Source organism: Podarcis filfolensis (genome assembly GCF_964270895.1).
Source record: "Podarcis filfolensis genome assembly, chromosome: 12".
Lineage (NCBI taxonomy): Eukaryota > Metazoa > Chordata > Lepidosauria > Squamata > Lacertidae > Podarcis > Podarcis filfolensis.
This window is the reverse complement of record NC_139614.1, coordinates 37,420,464-37,440,540: the sequence shown is the minus strand read 5'-3', so window position 1 is coordinate 37,440,540 and position 20,077 is coordinate 37,420,464. Positions and strand designations below refer to the sequence as shown.

At 43.7% G+C, this 20,077-nt stretch overlaps 1 protein-coding gene across 48 annotated transcripts in view; it reads right to left on the bottom strand.

Moving 5' to 3' along the window:
- Positions 1-20,077, bottom strand: part of KIAA1217 — a 371,747-nt gene that overhangs the window by 12,292 nt on the left and 339,378 nt on the right. For 40 of the 48 annotated variants that reach the window (XR_014540443.1, XR_014540444.1, XR_014540445.1 and 37 more), the window contains 5 exons: positions 17,106-17,269; positions 9,061-9,236; positions 2,384-2,514; positions 2,021-2,168; positions 30-525 (listed from right to left, as the gene is read on the bottom strand). Coding sequence is in view for 45 of the 48 variants with exons in the window: in XM_083579180.1 (XP_083435306.1) it covers positions 30-525; positions 2,021-2,168; positions 2,384-2,514; positions 9,061-9,236; positions 17,106-17,269 (1,115 nt within the window). In the remaining 3 variants the exon portion in view is untranslated. The remainder of the gene's footprint in view (positions 1-29; positions 526-2,020; positions 2,169-2,383; positions 2,515-9,060; positions 9,237-17,105; positions 17,270-20,077) is intronic. The other 8 variants (XM_083579171.1, XM_083579178.1, XM_083579179.1 and 5 more) reach the window with 1 other exon arrangement.

Genomic DNA, 20,077 nt, shown 5'->3' with positions numbered 1-20,077 from the left:
CTCCCTGCCATAACATGCACCATGTGTACCTCAATTGACAGAGCTCTGTTCCTGGTACTGGCGCTGTGAAGTTCCTCGATAAAAAGGCTTTGCATGGTGGAGCCATTAACTTGGGGCGACTGAGGTGCCTGCGTTTGCTGGGTGGTCGCTGTCACTGTGGCTGCTGCTGCAGCAGACTCTGGCATGACAGGCATCAGGTGGCATGATGCGGATGAACCTGCCGAGGGGCTGTTTGCCACGGGAGAATTTGGGGCATTGCTGACCAGTGTTGTTGAATGCTGAGACTGATGCATGACCACTGGGGAGCTTTGTGCATGGTGGACGGTCATGCTCGAGACAGGGATCACCTCTGACCTGACAGAGAGTTCGGCTGAGGGGTCGCCAACCTTTTGCTTTGGGGAAGCGGGGCTCTTTGTAGCGTCGTCCTGTTTTTTCAGAACTTCTGCCGCCGTCGCTTTCTCCATGGCATTGTACTGGGCGGCCTGTGAGGGATCCACACCTTTCAGCAGCCCATCGGTAACATGCCTACAGGAGGAAGACAGTCAAACGGTGAAGTATATATATTGCTAGCACTGTCTTGTTTCTCTATTGAAGAAAGGGCTCCCTCTAGTGATTTTCTGTATGAAAGTGACACTGCTTTTATAATAGGGGTGGAGAATCTCATTCTTTGGGCTCAAATGCGGCCTTCTGTCTGGCCTTCAGAACTCTCCCCAGTCTATACCCCTCACTAGTCCAGCCTTGCACACATTTTTGCCTACCTGAGAAGTAGGCTTGAACTCTAATGATGTCTTGCTTTTCTGGCTAGAGAGCAGCATGTTAAGTGTGTGCAGAATCAAACCTACTGTAAAGGTAAAGGGACCCCTGACTGTTAAGCCAAGTCTCGGACGACTCTGGGGTTGTGGCGCTCATCTCGCTTTACTGGCCGAGGGAGCTGGCATTTGTCTGCAGACAGCTTCCGGGTCATGTGGCCAGCATGACTAAGCCGCTTCTGGCGAAACCAGAGCAGCGCACAGAAACGCCGTTTACCTTCCCGCTGGAACAGTACCTATTTATCTTACTTGTACTTTGAGGTGCTTTCGAACTGCTAGGTTGGCAGGAGCAGGGACTGAGCAACAGGAGCTCACCCCATCGCAGGGATTCGAACCGCCAACCTTCTGATTGGCAAGCCCTAGGCTCTGTGGTTTAGACCACAACGCCAAAAGAAAAATTCACATTTGGCGCCATGCTTGTTTATATCTCTAGCACTGCTCACCACTGGCAGAAAGCTCTCAGAAGTTGTCAAATAAGGAATACAGCCGCCGGACTGAAAAGGATTTCTCATTGTTGTGTTGATGAGGCATTAAAGCTAAGCATAATATATCCCTTCTCACACATGGGAGCCGGCTGTGTGAAAACCAGCAGGGCTGCTTGAGCTGTGGGGCAGGCAGATAATTTTTAGACTCTGGACTTAACTATCTTCTAGGGGTAATTCTTCAAATGTGGCAATGCAAGACTGCTGTATTTGTTGGGCCCTGGGAGTGAGGTCCTAGACTTCTGCCACAAAGTCCAGTCCTGATGGCACCTCCACCACTGAGCACTCTTATCGGTCCACAGGCACCTGTTGTGTAGATTGGTGCCAAACCCTGACATCAGGCCCATCTCACACACCTACAGTGCAAGAAGCCTAACCATATCTACTCAGAAGTGAGACCTATTGAATTTGATGGGAACTGCTAGGGTAAGGAGGACTGGGAGGCTTAGAATCTTCATCTGAACTCTTTGGGCTGTAGAACAAAAAGGAAGGAGGAGGAGAAGAGAAAACCCCGCCCTTTCCTGATTGATTGATTGATTGATTCACTCACTCACTCACACCGTTCCATTCCATTCATGAATCACTTCCTGTGAAACATGAAAACATCAACAATAGAAACATAGGTATATAAAACAATTATATAATTTGTAATGGCATCCGGCCAATGACCTGTCCAGAATAATGTAAAAAGAAGAAGAAAGAAATAAACAGAAGAATAAAACATATCACCTCCGGAGGGTGGTGAGGATATCGGTCATGCTGCGAACTCTCTTCAGTAGGATGTCTAGTTTATGAGGTTCCTCCTTTAAAAATCTCACAGCTTCCACCTCGATGCGGAGAATGGCCCGCATTTTATTCTGCAGTGTTGGAAATTCACCTGCAAAAACAGGAGTCATACAGCATTTTTAAGACAGAAAGGAAGACCAACATGGGCCTAATTATCACCCCCCCACACACACATCCCAAAATAAAAATTGGGGGAGGCGGAGGTGGAGAAAATCTCCAAATGGACTATATAAGTGGCCCTGAGATCTATGGATGAAGGGTGGTTTTACAAATTTAACAAATAAAATAATAAAGCAAGGAAGTCACCTTTGAGGGTGGCTACAGCCTCTCCAACCTGCCGTAGAAGAAAAGCCCCATCTTCAACATCTTTCAGTGTAACAATCCTATTGGCTGTAAGAGATTCCTTCTTCAGATCTTCAACAAAACTTTCCAGCTCACTGGAAAAGCGAGAACAAGAATTGAACCCTGACTTTGTTTGTGGACAGGCAACGCTAGGGACAAAATCCATTCTCAGCACCTGGGATACCATCCTAATTTTTGTATACTGTATTATCCCAAATATAAGCCACACCTGCAAATAAGCTGCACCTTTAAAATTCAAGGGGGGAAAGAAAAAAAGACAATACTCAAATATAAGCCGCTCCCTTAAAATTGGGTTACAGTTTGAAAATTGCTGCATTTGGTATAATTGTAACTCCGAGCCAATTTAAGGCTTTGATCTTGCAAGCCTGCAAAAGTTACTGTACAATTGCTAAAATCGCAAATCTCTATACAATGGCTACAATTCTGCAGGCACTCATACCCATAAATGGCAAATGAACAATTTCAAGCTCGCAAATCAGCAAGAAAACATTTTTTGGTTCTGTTTTACCATATGTCTGTTTCAGCAGCGATATATTAAAAGCTAACTTTTGTACTGTCATGAATTTAAGCCGCACTTTAACTTTTCACGGTCAGAATATGGGGGGAAAGTGTGGCTTATATTCAGGCCAATACGGTATGTGGCAGCAGTGAAGCTCTTTACATTAATAATGATGGAGCTCATAGGGCTGATGTGAATATACAATTGCAAATCTCTGCTAAAGTACATTTTCCAAAAACAATAACTCACATTTCTTTTATTAACATATATGAAACATACCAAATGAGACAGCCCAAAGCCCCCAAAATATATATGGGCTATTCTTCCTGCTTTATGCTATTTTTGCTTTGTGTTCTGATTAAGTCTTTGACAGTATAAACAATTCCGATAATGAATATATCTATATGATTTACATTCCACAGTGCAGTTGTAAACAAACATATTTGCTCAGAACTAAGCCCCACTATGCTCAATGGGATTGACTCCAAGGCAGGATTTCAGCCTATGATTATTTTCCTCAAGATTCTCCAGCTGTGTGAATAGGCTACAGTGTGTTAAATCTATATTATCACTAAAGCTATAGGGCTGTTAAAGGCAGAAATATGTATTTTAAACTACTCTTAGACTACATATTAAATGGTCAGAGCAGCCCATTGGCTTTCAGAGCATTGCCTGCTAAAAACGATTTTCTATAATCAACAATTAAAACAGAAATATTGTAGTAAAATGGCTAAGGCTGCGATCCTGTACACCAGCCTTTGACAACCTGGTGCCTTCTAGATGCCGTTGGACTACAACTTCCATCAGCCCCAGCCAGCATGAGCAATGGGGAAGGACGATGGCAGCAACATCTGGAGGGGCACCAGGTTGGAAAAGGCTGCTGTCACACTCACCAGGGAACTCAGAGGGATTCACTTCAGAGGAGGCATGCATAGGATTGTGCTGTAAATAATTCCTCTTAACGCAAGTGAACAGAACTGTTATGAGGAACAGGAACAGCATATTTAAGAAAAGTATGTCAACAGATGACAGATTTGCTCAACGCACCTGTCTGGGCTACAGGGAAATTCATTTATCAGCAATCCTAGCTAAAACTAGATGTGAGGATTCATTAATATACAGTCATACCTTGGGTTGAATGTGCTTCGGGTTGAGCGCGTTCGAGTTGCGCTCCGCGGCAACCCGGAAGTAACAGAGCACGTTATTTCTGGGTTCTGCCGCTTGCGCATGCGCAGACACTCAAAATGACGTCATGTGCATGCGCAGAAGCGGCGAAAAGTGACGCGCACATGCACAGATGTGCCGTCACTAGTTACGTTTGCTTCTAGATGTGAACGGGGCTCCGGAACGGACCCCGTTCATATCCAGAGATACCACTGTATTAGCTAAAAATAAAATAATTTTATTCACATCCATGGAAGCTGCTGCAGGCAACTAACCACTGTAAATAAGATACTCATGAGTCACTTAGCAGTGTAGCATAGGATTAGGCTTCATGATGCAAGAAACTGCAGTGTGCAAAATTTGTAATCACAAGGAAGGAGAACTTGCAATCTTTTCAGAGTCCCCACTTAAACATGCTGAACGAAACATGACCCCACCCCCCAAAAAACAATGGAAAGTTTTAGAAATGTAACATCTGCCCCAGTACTAATTCTAAACTACAGAATTACAGTTGTACCTTGGAAGTCGAACAGAATCCCTTCTGGAAGTCCGTTCAACTTCCAAAATGTTCAAAAACCAAAGCACGGCTTCCAAAAATACTTCACAAACCAGAACACTCACTTCCAGGTGAGCGGTGTTCAGGAGGCAAACATTCGAGAACTAAGTTGTTCAAAAACCAATGTATGACTGCACAGGCTAAGAACATCCAGTGAAGAAAATACATCAAATCTGAAAGCAATTTGAATGTTTCAAAAATCTGATTTGTTGCCTTTTTCTCAGTTGAAATGAAGAGGGGTGGGTGGGTGTGTATTCCAGCATCTGCAGAAACCTAGCAGCCGATCTGCCTGGTCACTAGAATGTGGGTAAGAAAAACACAACCAACCACGAAAAGGAAACAAGGATCTTTAAAATGTCTCAAAAAGAGTCACTAGGGGGCAGCAAGTGAGCAATACTTGCCAATGTCCCAGGGAAAGAAATTCAGTGCAATGTATATGCTTCTTTTGCAGGGCAGAGCTACACATTACACATGTCAGCTCAATTAATGCCCAACAGCTGTTTATCAGAGAGAAAAACAGCTTTGGGAAAGGAATTTGGAGCAGAGAAGCAGCAGCGCCTGTGTTTCTCCTGCTTCAGTTTCTCTCCGCTGCATTTTCCTTCAAAGCATTGCAAATGACCTGAAGATACCCAAAGCCACCACCTTCCTAAAGATAAGCAGGTCTAAGGCTTGCCAGTGCCTGAATGGGAATCACTGGTTTCTTTTATCACCTTAGGGTTTCTTTTATGTAAGAGAGAGACAGACAGACAGACAGACAGACAAACAAACAAACAAACAAACAAACAGACAGACAAGGAATACATCTTTCTAATTCTCTCTGCACAAATCTATCTATCTGTGTTGCAACTGTAAGTTGATCAAGCTGCAAAACTACGTTGGGGATGGGAGAGAAGGAGAGGTTATGCCAGCCCATCTACCAGCTCATGAGCACCCTGCACAGCCAGCTGTTGCAGCAAATTCACAGGACTTTGAGGACTCTCTGAGAGGAATAGGCATGTCGGCCAAGAAAATGATGAGTGATGCTTTGCCACTCAAATAATGTGTGCTTGTAAGCTGATTTAATCCTATCAGAAGTCAAAGGAGCGTAATCAGCTTAAATACAAGCATTTCGGTTTAATTTCAGTGACTCGTTTGAGATACGCACGAATACAATTGCTGCAAGCAAGCCTTTGGTTCACAAGGGGGGTCTCCAAAACAAATTAAAAATGCTTTATATTATTTTAAAGAAAAGATGTGCGAGAATTTCACATGCTGCGAAGGTAAAATACTGTAAAACTAGAACACCCCAGAGCTGAAACCTATAGAAAATGTTTTAACAAAGGCACACACAGCACTCTTGTGAACACTTCTTGGAGCAAAAATATATGGATGCAGAGGAGTACGTGATAGTTGGAGTAGCCAGTCAAATACAAGAAGCAAGGATGCAGTCACTTAACACTTTTCCATTTGCACTGTTCCTGCCCAACTACTATGTTGTCTCATTGTGGGAATCGCCAGCTATATTACTATTGCTTAACATATATTTAGTGCCTGTGGTATTTTAGGGTTTCTATAGAACACAGATGTTCTTGAACAAAAAAGGATGAGGTCAGAGTTGAGAGTGAAAGAGAAAAGATGCATAGAGGAAGGTCAAGGCTCAGAAGAGGTGCAACTATGGCAGCGCAAGAATACCTCACCTTTTAATTTCAAAGCTGGGCAAATGAGTAACACACACGAGACATTAGATATGTACCAGGACACATGAGTCTGACCAAACTGCGGGAGGCAGTGGAAGACAGGAGTGCCTGGCGTGCTCTGGTCCATGGGGTCACAAAGAGTCGGACACGACTAAACGACTAAACAACAGGACACTTCAAGCAACCAGAGGCCATGACCTGTGCTTGCAAGCTAAGAGATCCTTATGCACAGGAACCAATATAATTGCAAGTGTTGATGATTCTTTTGTGTGGGGTAGTTGTAGCTCAGGGTTCCCAGATGTTGGTGGACTACAACTTCCATCATCCACAGTCAGCTTAGCCAGTGGTCAAGGATGACGGGGGTTGTAGTCCACCAACATCTGGGGACCTGAGGTTGAAGAACACTATAGCTTAGTAAGATTTTAAAATCATTTGAAATAGCTTGAACTGTCATTAACTGATTCAGATAATGGCAAGACACCTGTGGACTCCAGAATCACATGCCTTCAAAGAAGGTGGTAGGATCCTGTGCTATCCCTGGAAATGGCAGAAATGACACAATTTCTAAGGATTGAAAGTGTCAGACAGAAGCTGATAATAAAATCACCCTTGAAAACAGAGAAGCCATTCTGCAGATGCAGCATTCTGTAAATTGTGAGGAGTAATAAAAACAATTAATTTGCTAATGAGTAACTAACAAAATGTACACTGAAGAATTATTTGGACAGGGGATTGATTTTGCTGCAGTTTAATCAGCAAGGGTATCCGTCACCTTCACAGAAAGGTAGTTTAAGCTGATGGCCAAGTCAATAGCAAGAAATCAATTAAAATATATCAAGAAATGTCTTGTTGTAAACTCTTGGGCTGCTGTCCAAAGCTCACTTAATCAGGGAGTTCGTCCCATTGAAAGCAAAACCTGTTTAGTTTTGTTGAGATTTTGTTTGTTTTTATTTTATAAACACAAATACAGAAGGGATTTGGTGGTTTTGTTATGTTGCTTAGGCTTAAAGGACTTCTTCATGCAGTGTCCAGTTAAACTATGGAACTCACTCCCTCAGGAAGCAGTGATGGCCCTCAACTCAGATGGCTTCAAAAGAGGATTAGACAGATTTGTGGAGGAGAGGGATTTCAATAGCTACTAGGTCTTGATGACTACACTCTACCTCCACAAGCTGGAAGCAGCAATGGTTCTCAATACCAGTGGCTGGAAACTGCAGGGTGGAAGAGGGCTGAGGGTTTCCCACCAGCATCAGGCTGACGGCTGTGAGAACAGAACGCAGGACAAAGATGGGCCACTAGCCTCACCCAACAGGCTCTTCTTATGTTTTCTTTCTTTTTAAAAAAGTGCTATTGCAATTGTGCTTCATGTTCACTGTGAGTGGCAACTTGCCCATGGCTGGACTTCAGAGATGAGAATGTATCTTTGCATCGGGTTTCCCCACATCCAAGCCTGTGCTCTAACCACTACACATCTCCCCTCCACCCCCGATCCATCTCCTATTAAAGGCTGCAAATCATGCAGGCTGGTGGTCTGCATGCATCCCACAGGTCTAAATCAGTCAAGCCAAAATCAACTGGGAAATCACTTGAGAGCTACACACATTGGACAAGAGCTCACGCACGTGAAAATATTTTTTACTTGAGCATTAAATGTAAACCCTGATCCTAACCCTTGGGAAATATGTATGGCTGTAGGGCATAGCAATGTGCGGTATTCAGTCCCGAGGAACTGTGAGTAAGACTTCAGCCTGAAAGAGTTAAAAATACATGTTTGATTCTTATATATTTTGTGTATATAGAATAACTCCATCTCTCTGTCCAATACATTTTGTTTAAGAAGACTTTCCTAAAAGGTTATCAAATGTTAAATGCACATGTAGAAGAATGGGTTTTATTGGGTTTTTTTTAAAAAAGTTTTTTTTTTGTATTTTACCTTATTTTTATATTGTTCTTATACAGAGGCAGAATACAGCTATTGGAATTAGTAATGGAATTGGGAAGCGGGTGGTGCTGTGGGTTAAACCACAGAGCCTAGGGCTTGCCGATCAGAAGGTCAGCGGTTTGAATCCCCGTGACGGGGTGAGCTCCCGTTGCTCAGTCCCTGCTCCTGCCAACCTAGCAGTTCAAAAGCACGTCAAAGTGCAAGTAGATAAATAGGTACCACTCCGGCGGGAAGGTAAACGGCGTTTCCGTGCGCTGCTCTGATTCACCAGAAGCGGCTCAGTCATGCTGGCCACATGACCCGGAAGCTGTACGCTGGCTCCCTCGGCCAATAAAGCGAGATGAGCGCTGCAACCCCTGAGTCAGCCATGACTGGACCTAATGGTCTGGGGTCCCTTTACCTTTTCCTTTTTAACTATTGGTTGCCTTCTCCTCCATTAATTTGTCCAATCTCTTTTTGAAGACATCTAAGTTGGTGGCCACCATTAACAAGGTGCTGCAACTCTTTTACATTCCTGTATCCTTCCAACATTCTACTTCACTGGATGTCCAAGAATTCTAGGGCTGGGAGGGAGAAAAACTTTCCTCCACCCACTTTCTCAGTGCTGTGCATAGGCTTATCAACTTCCATCGTGTCACCTCCTACTCGGCTTTTCTCTGAACTAAAAAGTCCCAAGTGCTTCATCCTTTCCTCATAAGAGAGTAGCTCTGGATGGCATTTCACATGCATCTTCTCTGAACAACCCCACTTCAAAAGACAAGGGACAAAGTCCCTTTCACCTACCATAAGCTCTTCACAATTTTCTCCTCTTCGTTTAAGTATTTCTGCCTTTCTTGCTCCACCAGGTGGCGCTGCCGCTGTACAGGATCTTCCAGCCTCTTTGCTCTTTCCATCACCTTGCCGTTGATTTCCAGCTCCGCTTTCTTCACCATGGCCCTTAGCGCCTCCTGGTTGTGCAGCTGTTACACAAAAGAAATCAACTTCAATTTTCCCTGCCTGACTAACGTCCCTAGGATCTGAATGCATCATATTGCTCAGAAGTTGGGTTTGGATAAACAATCCTGCAGCTGAATGCACTTTTCTCTCTCTCCCGTTTTTAAAAAGAAAACAATAAAATCTTCTCTCTCCAATTTCACACACAAATAAATGTTATTTCAAGGAGAAGGTAGAAGCTGAAGGGGTGGGGGAAAGTACAAACTGTTGGCTTATGCGCCATGCACCTGACTTCGTGTTCAGTTCCATCAGAACTTCAGCACGATTTCACATGGGTCTGGAGCCTTTAATGTGGGCTCTTTAATGTGGCATTGTCTGGCACAACTACAAACCACCAGAAACGATTCCACTGCCCTTTGCAATCCAGCAACACTGAGCAGCTGCTCTTCCAGAAGACGGCATAAACAGATCGTTCTGTTCTAGTGACTCTTCTTCTCAAATGGTTTCATCGCAACACAGAAAAGTGCATGACAAAATCTGGCTGTTGCCTTTCAATTCAAAACTCCCTAGATAGGGAGAAAGGTTGGAGGTTGGGGCAGGTTGGGAAGAAAACACAGAGAAGCTGGCAGGAGCAATGTCATCTCCGCCTGCTGCCGCTGCAGCCGCATCAAGCCAGCCTGCTGGAACACCCACCTAGCCCAGCCAATGGTGCCATAAGGGGTAGGAATTTAGGGCTGATATCCAAGGCCCTCTCAGCAGAATGTGGAGGGGAAGGTCCAAACACAACAGCGCTGGTTTAACCCATGGTAAAGTAAGTAGTAAAGGCCGCATTTGGCCCCAGGGCCCAAAGTTCCCCACTCCTGGCCTAAAACAACCCAACCGCACCACTTTGTCCAGTATCCTGAGGCCTAAACCACATTCCTCCAGGAAGTCCAGAAGCACAAGATAAACAGACTGTCCACACTGCTGTTCCCTAGAAAATGGTGCACCCAAACATGGGGTCCCTTCTTGTTTGCTACCCTTTGATAGATTGGCCCTCCATTAATTTGCCTCGTTTCCTTTCAAGGCCCTCTTAACTTGTGGCCCTCTCTGTATCCTGTTGCAGCAAGCTCCATAGCCAATTAACCAACAAGATTTGTTCACAAAGGGACGTATAATTTACAGGCGGAAACCCAAATAGAGGTACAAGGGGGTCTGTGGAGGCCTTCACAGGACACTCTTTCTGGTCTCTGGAAGTCGATGTCATAGAGCTACAGATAAGACTCAAGGGCTGGCCGATAGTGAAAATGTCAACCCACAGAAAGGAGCCCTTTTTGCTGATCTGCAGAAAATTTCAATTAGCCTTTGTGTGCGAAGAAACACTTCCTTTCGCCTGTCCTGAATCTACTGCCAATCAATTGCACGGGGTGACCTTGAGGTCTAGCATTACAAGAGGGAGAGGGGTGGGGGAAAGCACCTTCTACCTGCTTTCAGCAAAGTGCTTGGAGGGTGGCTACATGCAGGAACCCTGCAGCCTCATCAACAGTTTAAGTGAAGTTGGGCACTGGGACTGAGCTCCAAAACCTGGTGCCCTTGTGTGCATGTGGGTGGGTGGCCCACTTGAAGCTGGCACACTAAATGCTAAATGACACAGGTGCCGCTGCTTTTAATGCAAAACATTCTAGCAAGCAGGACATACTTCTGGATTTTACACGCAGCCATGATGTCAACTGGCCCAGTGGCCAAATTAAAGGGGGCAGGCTGCCCCTGTGGCTTTCCTGGTTGGTTAAATAAGTCAAGCCTAGGCCAGGCACATGGGGCTCGGGGACACTTTCCAGCCAAAGGGCAATCAGTTGGGGGCAACAATATGCCCGTGATGAGTGGAGCCAAAGACAAATGTCTTTGAGGCAACAGATGTACAAAAGCAAAAGTCACAACAGGATATATTCCGGCCATGTGGAAAACCAGGGGTTTCTACACACACACACACACACACACACACACACACACACACACACACTCCCCATTCAGGCAAGCACAGGTGTCCTCACAATGATGTGGCGGTTAGATTCTGGGCTCCTGCATGCATAAGCGGGGAGCACACTCTAAAAACCCTCTAAATGTCTATTACCCCCTGCTCTCCAATTCTCTCTCCCACCCTCTCTCCCCACACAACTCTCTTTTCAGCTAGAGTTGAAGCTCTGGAGATGGCTGGAGGATGTGTGGGAAACTGGCTGTGGCGGCTGCACTACCCTGTGTGTCAGCTACTAGGCAGGGAGGCTGAGCAGCCTAAACAAAGCCCCACTGCGCTTCAGGTCTCTTTGGGGCTTCCTCTGCCCTCACTGACACCCTCTTCAGGCTCTGAGGAGGATCTCCTCATGAACCACAAGGACTCTCCAGCTCTCTCCCACCATTTCCTGGTATGATTCTATTCTATTTATTTCCCACCACGTGCGCAAGTAGAACACGCATATGGGGATGCCCGTATTACAGTTCAAGGGCAAACCAGCTATCTAGCACTCTTGGTTGAAAAGAACTGCAGAGCCTTCACGCTGGCGCACTTAAAAGCTCTCCCTGGATGAAAGATGCAGAAACACCCCTACCAGGAGCGCAAGTGCTCCTGTGACTCTGGAGAGGCCGAGTTGCTGACCCATGACCTCCTACGCTGCTCTTTTATCCTGACTTGCATAAAACATTTGCTGAACCCTTCTTATCAAATCTGCCAGGACAATGAGGTAGAGATTCTGCAAAACCCATTATCAGTAAGGCCAGTGTGAATAAGCAAGCGTACAGCCTGACCACAAAACTGGTAAGAACCAGTTTAGGAGGACCCAAAAGGAGCCTTCATACAACCACTTCTTCTGAGTGTTAACAGAAACCGGCAATTTGCCAGAGGACTTCAGTCTGCATATCAGAAATTTCGACCTGTAGGCAGCAGGTCAGAGAGTGTGGCTGAAGTATTGCTACTAGAGGGTTTCATTCAGTCTGAATTTTAAAGTCACTGGACTGATTCACATTTTCTGGACTACCACGTGAATTGGAATGCAGTTCCCATTTGGTTTTTGCACTTTTCCATAATTTGCAATACGTTCCGTGGCTCAAAGAAGTGTACCAAAATGCTCATATGCAATGCACGTTTTACAGGGGGAAATGCACAAGAAATGCACACTCGGCTTGCGTTGCATCAGTGCTGCTGCTAGAATGTTTCTGCCATTGTAAACGAGCTCTGAAAGAGCTTTAAGATCAAGAGTGCAAGTCTGACTTGCATGAGATTCCACATGCCTGAATGACTGCTTTCATTTTTCATTACAACCCACGTAAAGTGCTTATTGCTTTTTGGGGTGGGGTGGGGGAGGTCTCAGTGGATATCAAGTGTGGTTTTTATTTTACTTTTCGGTTTACAGAACTTAAGATGTGACTTGCAGGGACGATCACAGCTTAGTGCCAAGTGAATGAGCTATGTATGCCACAGGTCTCACGTTCCATCCCTGGCAACTCTAGCCAAGAAGCATCTCTGGTCCAACTCAGGATAAGGGAGCTTTGGATGTTATAAATCTGAAAACTAAACTGGCAAAGTGAGCACCTTCAGTGATGAGGCACCCACCCCCTCTTTAGCACCAATTTAAAAACAAAGAGCTGGTTTTTAAATCTGTATGAAATTTCGGTTGCACACCTATCCACATCTCTTACGCCCACACAAAATGATTTGGTTATTTATTTATTTTAGGATTACTAGAGACTGGATTTATCTGGACGCTATTTCTCTTCTGCACACAGTCGAAGGCATGGCCACATTGCTGAACATCAGTTTATAAATTAAAAGTGACTTCCCAAATAGGATTTGCTGTTATAAGCCTTGAATTTTTCATATGATTGAATTATCTAATTACTCTGCTTTCGTGGCCAGGCGCATGATTTCATGCTCCTTTTTTTTTTTTTGCCTTTTATATAACAATCGAAAGTGAGTGCATTGCTAATCCAGTTCATTATACCTCTTGGGGAGTTGCATATACCACTGATCAGTCAACAAATTGGCTGGGGACGACAAAGGTTTTGGAGAAAAACTTGACACAGGTAGAAAAAGAAAGGTTTCAGAACGAGACAGGGTTGACTGTGGTTAAAAAAGTGAAATATTTGGGTATAAATATGACAGCTAAAAATGTGAATCTGTTTAAAGATAATTATGAAAAAACTTGGAGAGAAGTGAAAAAAGATTTGGAGATTTGGTCCAATTTAAAGCTTTCCTTGTTAGGCCGAATTGCAGTTATAAAAATGAATGTATTGCCAAGAATGTTGTTTTTGTTCCAAGCATTGCAAATAATGGATAAAATGGATTGTTTCAAGAAGTGGCAAAAAGACATATCTAAATTTGTCTGGCAGGGCAAAAAGCCCAGAATTAAATTTAAGATATTAACGGACTCAAAGGAAAGAGGGGGGTTTGCCCTGCCAGACTTTAAACTGTACTATGAAGCGGCAGCTTTCTGCTGGCTGAAAGAATGGCTACTTCTTGAAAACACAGACATTTTGGATCTGGAAGGTTTTAACAATATTTTTGGGTGGCATGCATATTTGTGGTATGACAAGGTTAAAGCACACAAAAGTTTTAAAAATCATATTGTCAGAAAAGCACTATTAAATGTCTGGGTTAGATATAAAGACTTGCTGGAAAATAAAACTCCAAGGTGGCTGTCGCCAATGGAAGCTAAGGCAGTTAAAAAGTTAAATATGGAGTCCAAGTGGCCAAGATACTGGGAAATTTTGGAAAAGGAAGGGGACAAACTGAGATTGCAGAGCTTTGAGAAATTAAAAGGGAAGGTGAGAGATTGGTTGCACTATCATCAAATAAATGAAGCGTTTAAACTGGACAGTAAAATTGGCTTCCAGGTGGAAAAATCAAAACTGGAGACAGAACTGTTAGAACCCAGTACTAAGAACTTGTCAAAAATGTACAATTTGCTGCTGAAATGGAATACACAAGATGAAACGGTTAAATCAGCCATGATTAAATGGGCTCAGGACATTGGTCATAATATTTTGTTTGCTGATTGGGAAAAGTTGTGGACCACCGGGATGAAATTTACGGCATGTAATGCCTTAAGAGAAAATATTATGAAAATGATATATAGGTGGTACATAACCCCAGTCAAGCTTGCAAAGATTTACCATTTGCCTGACAATAAATGTTGGAAATGTAAAGAAACTGAAGGTACATTTTTTCATCTTTGGTGGACTTGCCCGAAGATTAAGGCATTCTGGGAAATGATCTATAATGAACTTAAAAAGGTATTTAAATATACTTTCTCCAAGAAACCAGAGGCCTTTCTCTTGGGTATTGTCGGCCAAGGGGTGTTAAAGACGGATATAACTTTCTTTATGTATGCTACAACAGCAGCTAGAATACTCATTGCGAAGTACTGGAAGACGCAAGAGCTACCCACACTGGAAGAATGGCAGATGAAGGTGATAGACTACATGGGCTTGGCAGAAATGACGAGCAGAATCCGAAACCAGGGAAGAGAAGCAGCGCAAGAAGAATGGAAAAAATTCAAGGACTATTTAAAGAAATATTACAAAGTTAATGAAAGTTAGAATGATGTTGGACTGGAAAGTAAATGGTTACTATTAGCAATGGTTAAGACAAGGAGAATAAGGAAGATTAGTTTAAATCTAAATTAAAATAAGGGAAGATTTGCTGAGTAATCGATAAGAATTTGGAATACAGAAAAGGGAGGCATGAGGAAGTCGGGGAAGAAAGGTACAAGAAAGTAGGATATGAAATGGTACATTTTTTTTTTTTTTTGTCTTTGTATGTTTATGTATGTTATGTCTATATGGAAAAAAATCTCGAATAAAAATATTTAAAAAAAAAAAAACAAATTGGCTGGGGACAAGCAGTGGCTCTGTTCCTACACCTTCATATTGTTATGGGTTTGTAGGGGGCAAGGATCCCCTAAAATGTCTGGGTGCCGGCTTCTCCCCATAGGTTCTGAAATTAGTAAATGTGGGGGGTTTGAAGCCAAGTGTGACTAGACATACATCTGCCATTTCAGAGGGGGAAATTATAGCCACTAGAGTAGAGGGAGCCAGTATTGCTATCTAAGGCCTCTTCCTACAGAATTCCCCATCAGATGCATGGGCTGGAAACCCAAAGTTTTATTCTTGTCCCTGCAGGGTCCAAATGATGCCATTTTGACAACAAAACAATTAAGAGACACAGCTCCAGATTATCTCAGCAGCTATCTAGGCTCAACAGTATACAGACGCACTTCTTTAAAAATAGCTAGAAAATGATGAACTGGATCCAACTGATGGCTCATCCGCATGCATGATGTGGCAGCACCCTGGCAACTATTAGGCAATAAATAGTTTCCCCATGAGCAGATGGCAGAGAGGCAGAATTAAGTTGGGTCATCCTTCCAAGATTAATCCTATCTCCACACAAAGGTCCAGCATGGTGAAAAGTAACCGCACCTGTATGGACCGCCCCAGTTCCTTATGCTTCAGATGAGTAAAATGAATAGTGGCAAGTGGGGTTAAGAAAAGTCCCTACCTCTGCAGAGCACCATGACAACTGGATGGTGATGGCGATTGAGGGAAGAGAGAAAAAGGACAGTTGACTGATATAGACAGAAGTATGCTTCCGGATGTCCAACACTGTGCTGAATCATAGCTTAAACAAAAGATACACAGGAGGAAATATATTTTCCTTCATTTGATTAACAGGTTTTGTTCTAAAGGGGTCAGCAAACTTTTTCAGCAGGGAGGGGGTCGGTCCACTGCCCCTCAGACCTTGTGGGGGGTCGGACTATATTTTTTTTGAGGGGGGGGGGTGAACAAATTCCTGTGTCCCACAAATAACCCAGAAATGCATTTTAAATAAAAGCACACATTCTACTCATGTAAAAACACACTGATTCCCGGACCGTCTGTGGGCTGGATTTAGAAGGCGATTGGGGCAGATCCAGCCCCCGGGCCTTAGTTTGCCTACTCATGAGTTAATTAGTCCAGGAAGGAATGATATATCTACTATAATCCATGATAGCTAAATGCAGCTTCCATGTATAACAGATGACTCTCCTTCAACCAAATATTTATGCCCTACTTTTGAGGATCCTAGGGACCCCTGTCTGAATGTTGTTTGAAAAAGGAACTAACTTTTTATTAACCTCTATACTTACTAAAACCCTCCAAATACCAACATCTGCCACTTGGTTTGGTGCCCAGAGTGGCTGGAGAAACCCAGCCAGATGGGAGGGTTATAAATTATTATTATTATTATTATTATTATTATTATTATTATTATTATTAGGAATGGGTGGGGTAGGTTTTAAATCAACCTACCTGTCAGATATATATCCATATCAGTGTTGGGTGACCTGTGGCCCTCCAGTTGTTGCTAGACTTTGCTTCCCATCAGCCCCAGCCAGCAAGGGTCAAAGGTCAGGGTCATGGGAGTCAGGGTCCAACAACATCTAGAGGGCCACATGTTTCATACATTTAATATATCAACAAAACATTTGAGACAAACTGGACTCAGAATAACAAAAGCTGATTTGGCACATAAACACTCAATTCCATGGCTTTTGTTCTTCTGCTACTTCCTTTCCTCTGTAACCAAAGTCTCTAAGTTGACACATAGAGTGTAGAAGATATTAATGAGTGCACAATCTTATCAGGAAACCAGCTTCCAGGGGATATCCATGTTAGCGCGTTGCAGCAAAAAAACTACATCAGGTCTTGCAGCACCTTGGAAACTATCAAATTTATTGTACCGCCATAAATTTCATAGAGACTAATGCCACAATAAATCTGATAGTCCTTAAAGTGTCACAACAAGACACTCTGTTGCTTTAAAAGGGGGAAAGTGTCCATCGCAGGCACGTCTCCTCCTCCAAGCAAAAAAGGCCCAGTAATACCTGTAGTTGCCGCATCTGGTGCAGCTGGAGACGGAGATCCGACACGTTACGTTTCATGTCAAAGAGGCTGACTTGCATGGCTGTGGAGCCGACCGGCATGACACTGGCAGGGGCAGCTTCAATAGCTAGTAACGAGTTCTTCCCACTGGAGACATGAGCAGATCCTGAACATAAACAGCAGCAAACTGATTAATTAAGAGTGAAGCTTCAGTCACCTTTTCTCTCCTCTTCCTATCATAAAATGTTAAGGCTCCTATGGATCAACAATGCAAAAGCAAGATCACAGATTGTTCCTATCGTGTCCTAGGCTGCCTCCCTTTTAACTCAATAGTCAGCTGATAGGATGGTAAAGAATAGGTGGTGTTAATAACTGAAGAAATAAGATGAATCATCAAGTGATAACTGCTGTTCACTGTGTTCAAAACGAGTTCAAAACAAGACACGTGTTTTCCCTTATCCTTGTATATCTGACTGAACCTATCCGCAGCACTCAAATAATAATAATATTATTATAATTATAATAATTTATTATTTATACCCCGCCCATCTGGCTGGGTTTCCCCAGCTACTCTGGGCGGCTTCCAACAAAACACTAAAATACAATAACCTATTAAACATTAAAAGCTTCCCTAAATAGGGCTACCTTCAGATGTCATCTAAAAGTTTGGTAGTTATTTTTCTCTTTGACATCTGATGGGAGGGCGTTCCACAGGGCGGGTGCCACTACCGAGAAGGCCTTCTGCTTGGTTCCCTGTATCAAACTCACCCATGTATCCATATAATTTTGTTCGGGATTTTCTACAAGCAGGTAGACAAACCTTGGTTACAGCTAGAAAGAGTTCAACCATGGGCCCAGGTTCAGATGACAGGCTAAGCCAGATCACAGCTTAGCTTAATGTAGAGCAGCAGCAAAACAACCAGTGATATCCTTTTTGGGATCCCACATAATTGCTCATTTATGCCACAGCATCATGGTTGGGCTTAGTGTTATGTGCAAACCTGGCCTCTTCCTCCAGTGTAAACCATGGTTTTATTGTACACCTGAGATCTTAATTAGGGTTAAGGCAACGAATATGGAGTGGAGCCTGCAAGCATTTTCACACTTCCCAAATACATGAATTCAATGCAAGCAAGGAGGGGGAAGAAGAAACAGGACTAATATGTCTTAAGTCTGCTGAACTGAAAAGTGACACACCTAGTTATCAACAGCTCCTCATCTTCAAAGCCCTATTTCCTCCTGTTCCTCTCCCATCATCAGATATGATCTAGAATTGTCTGCTGCATGTGGGCAGCTACAATGGGATAACCTTTAACTTGGTTGCAACAGACTCCCCTTTTGACTGGTTAAGTCATGCCTCCATTTTGCAATCCAGGCATGAGGCTTAGCTATGCCCTTCAGTAATAATAATAATAAACCCTAAACATAGCATGGAATGGTGATAAACAGATTTATTTTTTACTGCCTCATGCTGCAGTTGCCCTGAAATTTTAACATCAATGAGATCACATATGGGCTTGATACCAACGCACAAAATCCTTGTGTTGCCTGCCTGTCGCTCAGCTGATGAGCTTCTGGAGGAGTTTCCCGTCCAGAAAGGGGAAAGGAGGGCAGGGAAAGACATCCTCGCCTGTTGCTCTGTGGCTAGTCACACATTGCCAGCTGGCATTTGACCTAGACTGTGTTTTTTTCCAAGGGTATAAAAAGAAATAGCATCATCTTCCCAGGAGAGAAATAAAAATGGCAGATGCGCATTCCTTCACTGCCTACCACACCCATCTACCCATCTGTGCCTTCCTCCAAAAACATTTCAGCCCAGGAAGCACTGAATTTGGAGAAGGGGGAAAAAGTACTGCATGAGCACAGGGCTGGATGCATATCAATCACAGCAGCAAAGTGTAGAACATGCACTGTAGAACACGACACTTTCACATAACCCCAAAGTTAAGCCCATTCTTCTCGTGCTCAAGACAGTAGCTGGGGAGAGGGGGGAGTTTTCTCCAGGAAACACAATCCAATTCCAAGTCTACAGCTACTGAGCTCATGTCTCTTCTTTGCACATTTAAACTTCTGCAACTGCCTTTCTTGAGAGGGCCCCACCCCAGGACAAAGAACAGGACACCAGAAAAAAGCAGCAACACGTTTTCTGAAGCATTCCAAGGAATTTCGGCCTTCTGCAGAGTTCTGGAAAAGCAGTCCCATGAACCATAACAAAACAATGAAACAGAAGTCCTGGAAGGCTGCAGGCTTCCTGTTTATTGTTAAGACAGGTTCTTATGCTACACATTTTCCCTACAAGGGTATGACTGCACCACTGGTTTCCTACAAGATCCGTCCTGAAAACAGCAAAGAGAAGAGCTGGCGTGGTGGTTTTGCACCTCATCCCAAGCTCTATCATCGATTACTGTGAACAAAAACAGGAAAAGGGGAGCACTAAACAGGGATAAAGTTAGCACCTCATTAAAAAAAAAAAGGATACAGATCTTCCCATGATTCATACGGACAAATGTTGTGTGATGCTGATGTCCGTCTTCCAGGCCACAGTTCATGAGCCTTTGCTAATGGAAATCTGCATTTTTTGTTTGAAGCTGAAGGCTGAATTTGCACAAATATTGTATACCCTTTCATCCACAGACTCTGCTAATTTTTCATGTGGAGCTTTGAAAGTGCTGCTGATATGCAGTCCTGAGTCACTGCCCATCAGCTGGTAGGTGGAGGCTTCCTGTAGGGATTGGCTGCAGTGATGGAGCTCCTATGGGAAACTCAGTCGTGCGGCCAGTGGAACTGCATCTCTACCTCCCTAGTACCAGATCTCATATACAACAGGTGGGTGTGGTTTGGGGGGGAAACGGCCTCACAGGCTAAACTGAGAACTGTGTTAGCTTGAATCTCACCAGTTCTGCATCCTGATTCAGAAACATACAAGCAGGGTCTATTGGAAGCAAGCAGACTCCTTAAAAACAGCCAACAGGAC